This window comes from Spinacia oleracea, chromosome 1 (genome assembly GCF_020520425.1).
Source record: "Spinacia oleracea cultivar Varoflay chromosome 1, BTI_SOV_V1, whole genome shotgun sequence".
NCBI classification, from domain to species: domain Eukaryota; kingdom Viridiplantae; phylum Streptophyta; class Magnoliopsida; order Caryophyllales; family Amaranthaceae; genus Spinacia; species Spinacia oleracea.
Genome location: NC_079487.1, coordinates 109,687,238 through 109,694,140, shown reverse-complemented (window position 1 = coordinate 109,694,140; position 6,903 = coordinate 109,687,238). Strand labels below are relative to the sequence as shown.

At 35.3% G+C, this 6,903-nt stretch overlaps 1 protein-coding gene across 1 annotated transcript; it reads left to right on the top strand.

Moving 5' to 3' along the window:
- Window positions 1-4,609: 4,609 nt before the first annotated feature.
- On the top strand, window positions 4,610-6,825 carry LOC110781872 (peptide-N4-(N-acetyl-beta-glucosaminyl)asparagine amidase A). Its single transcript, XM_021985924.2, has one exon. It carries the CDS (start codon window positions 4,726-4,728, stop codon window positions 6,517-6,519), a length of 1,794 nt encoding a protein of 597 aa, XP_021841616.1. The 5' UTR covers window positions 4,610-4,725; the 3' UTR covers window positions 6,520-6,825.
- The last annotated feature ends 78 nt before the right edge of the window (window positions 6,826-6,903 follow it).

The window sequence follows — 6,903 nt, the reverse complement described above, 5'->3', positions numbered from 1 at the left end:
CAAGCACTTGATTTTTATTCTTACCGCAGGCAACCGCATTTGTTACTACGTATACAGGGGTTACAAACTTGCAATTACAAACAACTTCTATTTTATGTTATTTGTAATGGGCGGTACCAGTGTCGGACACAAAGTACGTATCCAACTCGGGTTACATTGAAAAAAGATTTTATGATTTATGACCAAAATAAATTGTCTGAATGTTTGTACTCATCTTTTAGTGTCAAAATCAGAACAGGTATTTACGCTCCGTTTGATTGGGTGAAAAATATTTTCAGGCTCTGTTTGATTGAGTGCAAAATATTTTCAGTGGAAAATAACTTATAATGGAAAGCACAATTTCAAAATTAGTTTTACATTGTTTGGCTCCATGTAAGAAAAATGAAGAAACAAAAGGAAAATGAAAAGGAAAGTAAGCAAGTAGTGAGAGGAGTGTACAAGAGAGATAAGGAAAATGAAAGAAAATAATGTTTCCTACTTTTTTTGAAGGGAACATGGTTTTCCATCATTGGGAGAGCAATTTTACTCCTAGAAAAAATGAGTTTACACTCCTGTAACCCAATCGTATCCGGCCTGACAAACTCGATAATCGATTTTGACTCGATATTGTATTACTCGTACCCGACACACGACCAGAAGATGACCGATAACAGAAATGACCTGAATGAACAATTATCCGAACCGATTCGACACTCGACCGATAATGATCTGAACCCGATTATAACCCGACACAACCTGTTAGTGACCTGACCTTAGCGACCAGTTAAAATATTTTGCTCGATTTGTTGATAACTCGACTTGTCACTGGCCAGGATAAATAGTAACTCCAAACCTCAGTTTGGCCCAATTCTTCATAAGTACCAGACAAGAACACGCGATGAGTTGATGACATGATCGATTTGAATGAAACTCAAATTTTGAAATAAATTATACATTGATTTTTACAATATAAGGGGAAAAAAAGCATAGGTTAAAAACTTTACCAGATTCGGTAGTTATGGGACTCAATCTTGACTCGTATCCGAGCGTCAACCCGAACTAAATTTTAATCAACCCGATAATTATCCGTTCGAAACCTAACTCGCACGTGAAATTATCTGCGCACTATAAAGTATAAGCTGGCTTAAACCCGACCGTATGATCCGAATCCGAAATTGATCTCGACTAGAATATAACTCGACACAAACCCCACCTGTACCAAAAACCCAACCTGACCGAGCTCGACCTCAAACCAGATAACAAAGTGATCTGACCCGACTCGACCAGATCATGACTCGAGACCAGGATGACCCGACTCGAATAACCGTTTTGACCGCTCTAGTATATACGAAGTATGTATTTCTTTAAACAAATATTATGGTCTTTTAGAGGGTAATTTGATTTCATACATATTGTGTGCCGTTGTGTCAACTCAAGAAAAATGATCATAGTATAAGTATTAGATCATTCGTGTGGAGATAACGATGTACACCCGATCATCCCATATATCACAGATCGAGTACTTAATTATTATATCATCTTCGGATTAAAAAAATCACAGATTTGTAAGAATCATTTTTAAGTTCTAATTTTATTGAGTTTGTGATTTTAGAGAGAATATAGATTTAAATTGAGGTATTTTAAAAGTTGAAAAAATACATAAATTAAAGGGAAATTCTCTATGATAGCATTATACTTTTGCAAATTCTCAATGGTAACCAAATTTCTACCACTTTCTCTAAAATAGCAAATGAAATCTAAATTCTCTCTAATATAACATTTTTCACTAATTTTAACCTAATTAACCTAATTATAATTAACCATGATATGATTAACTCATTCCCTCCAAAAGTTCTTGATAAAACCAACAAACGTACCCTCATTTCTCCCTTCATGTTCTTGTTTTTCTTGTCATCTTCTTCCATCTCCCATCCAATTTTTCCTGCGATTTCTTAATTTCTTTTTATATTCAAGTGCGTTCATTTTAACCCCCCATTCATCTGTTCTTTTCATCTTCATTTTCTGTTTTGATTTCCATTTTCGGATCAAGTTTTTGGTCAAAATGTGAAGCTCGTAATTGAAAAAAGCAAGAAGATCGTAATCTAAAGATCAATTTTCTGTATTGATTTTTCTGTTTTACTAGTTTTTGCCTCTTTGACGTTTATCTGATGGCTTTATTAATTTTACGATTCATGATTCTCACCCTTTAATCATTCATGACAAAACATAATTTAACCATGTTAAATCCCCTGCCTTAATTAAACCGAGACTAGCTTCTTTTTTCTAACCATACTTCATCACAATACATAATCATAATGCAATCAAACTAATCCCACCCCCCTTAAATAATCGTATATAACCCAATTTAACAAAAATCAAAATTTCAAAACCTGAAGTACAGGAAACCGAGGAGGTGATGTAAGAAAAAACGGCGAAGTAGACGGCGTTGTGTTGCAGAAGGCAATGAAAGAACTTGAATTATTAGTGAAGTCGGTTGGGAGAAATCACTATAGTAAACATAGGTTCATTTAGTAAATGTTACTGATATTTAACCATAGTTAGTAGTAGATTGGTTAATTAGGTTAAAATTAGTGAAAAATGTTATATTAGAGAGAATTTAGATGTCAATTGCTATTTTAGAGAAAGTGGTAGAAATTTTGTTACCAATGAGAATTTGCAAAAGTATAATGCTACCATATAAAATTTCCCTAAATTAAATAATGTATTAATATTGAGTGTTAATCGGTAAGTGGAGTGGAAAATGTTAAATGAATAGAATGGTGAATTGATGTTGTATGAGGAAGATGGAGTGAAAGAGACGATTAAAGTTGTACAATATATCAAACAACAAAGAAAAAATAAAATAAAAAACCAAATTGATGGAGAAAATAATGGATGACATGTGTCATCTAATCAAATATGTTGACACATGTCATCTAATCAAATGTGATTTCCCTTTTTATAGACTATGTATAGATGTGCTGATGACGAAATCAAGAATATCCAACCAGAAAATTGCATTTTATTAAATATAAAAAAGTCTATTTTAAAATTATAATTAAAGAAAAAAGAAGGCGGAAAAAGGGGGAATAAAGTCCCCTATAGATATATTCCTCCATTCTTATTTACATGACACAATAGGTTTTAGACACTATTCATACAAACACCTTTGACTTCCTTTTGTGGTTTATACATAAGAAAAAGTTGTGTGGGGTCTTATTAGATTCGTATCAGTAAAATATCAACTTTTTATAATTTTTTCCGATACACAATTAAATATATTAATGTTTGAAATCGTGCATTGACAAACGTGCCTAAATAATTGTGTCATAACTTAATCACCCCCTTTCTCGCCTACGAAGAGCAACACCCCGTCGTGATAATGCCAGCAATTTTGTAGAATATTCAGACATATTCACATATATACTCCTTCACACGAAGAAATATCAACAATTTCTATTTGGTCTATCACAATTTATATTCAACAAACAAGACGTCAACAAATCCTTCATTTTTATATTAACGTTCATAAGAGAAACATCATGAAGTAATCTAACTCTTTCAAAGGTGACAACCACAATGGATAATAAAATATTACTTACTCCTTAATTAGTTTAAATGTCTTTCAAAAAAAAAATTAAATGGTATAAACTATTTTTTGTACTATTTAAAGTTTAACACCTTATTCAAGTTTTATCCATTATTAATGACAATGAGTAAAACTTAAGAAAATAAAATTGACACAGTAATGATTTACTTCAATCCTTAGTGAAACTAAGTTCAATTTTGGTTATCTTGAACTCAACTTAATATTCCATATATGCCTAATAGGTAGTACGGAGTATTTGCTAATCAGGTGACATGTAATTATAACGTACATTTGTAAGACAAAATATGATCGAGTGGTTTTGAGTAATTTCAATCATAAGTACCAATCCAAAGTCGAACTTGCATTTGTTGAACTCAAATTTTTAAAATTGGACGTACTCAATCTTATAAATCGAATCGTCATTGACCCCAAATTGAGAAACTCAAGCTCAATAATACTAACAAGTTACGTGTACAACTAAATAAATTTTCTTCGGATGTCAATATTTCTATTTTTCCGACTCTTTAAAAGTAGCAGAAATTGGTTTATAAAATTGCATTGATTCATAACAAGCGTACTTCGATTAATCGTCTTTCGGTGTAGTCACAAGTATATTCACTAAGTTTACTTGGAACTCAGGCTGAGTTTAGGGATTGTACACCATTGTACTCTTTGATCTTGTTTTAGTCTTGAAGTCAATTCATCCAAAAGGATGAGTTCATGTCGTTCGCTTAAAATTTATTTCCTAGTAAAAAAAATAGCAGTTGTATTTCGTTGGCAAACCTACTAACGCTCTGCTAAATTCTTCGAACTCAGCTTTAGCTTACTCAACTCGAGTCCTTAACGAGTACACTCAAATAGTTTTCCAAGGGATTTATGATTAATTGCAAAACCAACGTCTAGTACTTCATTAACAAGTTAGATTCATTTTCAATTTACTAATCTACTCGACAACGATAAATCAATAACCTATCCCTAAATTAGTTTTTTCTTCCTATTACATAGTCCTCCCCATGTGAACAATTCAAAAATAATTCCCAACCCAAATAAAAAGTCAAACAATACTTCTCCATATAACTCCCTAGATGTTGTCTGTACAAAACAAAAAGTTCACACCCAAACAAGCCTTAATCCGTTTTTAGATCATAAAATTGAAAATGCACTTCCACCACTTCTACACATTCCTCATCATCTTCATCACCTCCCTTTCCACCACCTTCTCACAACCTCACCACTACCTCAAACCACCTTCCTCCGCCGTCAATGTCACCCCTCAAGAATCCATTGAGCTAACTCTGCCTCTCTCCACCGCCCGCCTCCCACTACCCCCACCAGAATGTACACTCTATCTCCTCGAAAACTCCTTCGCTTACACCTACTCTCAACCCCCCTACACCGTGCTCTACTCGCCGCCTGTCGACTGCCCTCCGCCATGGTCTCACGCAGTTCTTCAATTATCCGGCGAGATTGCCGGCAATCAGTACGATCGTATCGCCGGAGTTTGGCTTTCCGGTGTCGAAATACTCCGGACTAGCACCCCTGAGCCTTCTGACAATGGAAGTTTCTGGTATGTTGAGAAGGATGTTACTAAATATTCCTCTGTTCTTGAACAATCTAACATTTCTCTTTCTATGATGCTTGAGAATTTAATCAATGATGAATTTACTGGTATTTACAATGTTAGTCTTAGTATGTTGTTTTACAAAGACGATGTGATTGAGAAAATTGGGGGTCGGAAATTAGGGCTTGGTTCTGGGTCAGGGTTAGGGTTAGCTTCTGAATCAGGGGTTTATGAAGAACCAGCTGATTTAGTGATTCCTGTGGGTAGTGAAGGAAGTCATGGGTATTGGTTTAGAATTGAGAATGAATCTGAAAAGGGTATTAGGGAGATTGCGATTCCGATGAATGCTCGAAAAGTAGTGCTTGAATTGTATGTTTCATATCATGGGGATGATGAGTTTTGGTACTCGAATCCTCCTACTGAATACATTGAGATGAATAATTTGGATTCAAGTCGAGGGAATGGTGCTTATAGGGAGGTTTTTGTTAAGATTGATGGGAATTTGGTAGGTTTTGAGGTGCCATTTCCGGTCATATTCACCGGCGGAATTAATCCGTTATCGTGGGATCCAATTGTTGCAATCGGGGCATTTGATTTACCTTCATATGATTTCGAGTTGACTCCGTATTTGGGATCGCTTTTGGATGGGAAAAGTCATACATTTGAGCTTGGGGTAGCTAATTCGATTAGTTTCTGGTTGGTTGATGCGAATTTGCATGTTTGGGTGGATGAGAATTCAGCTGAGGTTGTGGCAATGACGGGTGTAAGCGAGCCATCTGAATATGAAGAATCGCGGGAGTACAAGTTCAAGCAATTGGATGGATCATTTGAGATTGAAGCTGAGAGAAAGAGTCAATCTTCTGGATGGGTTAATTGCAGTATGGGTAATTTCACCACAACTGTAACCCGGAAAATGGAATTCGAGAATTCAGTCGAGTTTCAAGGAGCTGGTACACAGAAGACTGTTGAACAAAAAGTCAAGGTGAAAACAGAAGTCACGGTTGTAGCAGAAAACGGTACAGTGATCTCTTCAACAACTTCAAAACGAGAGTATCCACTTAAACTATCAACTTCAACAACTCCTGGACCGGAAATAGACACAAACGTGATGACTACAACCATATCAAACGAATTTAAAGAGAAATCCTCTGATGGAAATACGAAGACAACGATTCAAAACAGTCAAGAGTCGGAGGGTTCAATGCTGGTAAAGGGTCATTCAGTTCTTTCCGGTAGAGCTGTAACTCGTCAAACTTTGAGCTCTAAGGGTAAATCAAGCTGCTTTTCAAGGACTGCTGAAGCAGTTGATGGACAGCTTCTAAGAGATGAATCAATCGTGGCTTGCTCTTCTCTCAATGAAGATCACCATAAACTGTTGAGTTCTTGGTAGACTTACTCAACTCTTGATTTTGCATGTTTGTCAAAGATTCCAACGCTTTGCTGTTACAGAACAATAATGCATCATGTGGCCGGCCAGTGCTTAGTTTATGTTCTTAATTTATGCACAAATGGCAGCATGACTTGTCTTTTTTTTTTTTGTAAATTGTTATTTCTGTTTGTTTGTATGTGTGTAGTGTTCTACTGTTGTTGTATTCTCCTGAACTTGTCTGGTAAATGTTCCCGTATACGGATATACTTGAGATTTTGTCAGTTTGAGGGATCAAGTTTAATTCAGGCATCTGTTGCCATTGCTGTTTTTCTCCTTTTTTACTGAGAGATAATCAAACTTTGCTCTTTTTACTGGTATTTGGAACTTTTTCTCACGATTCTCTTC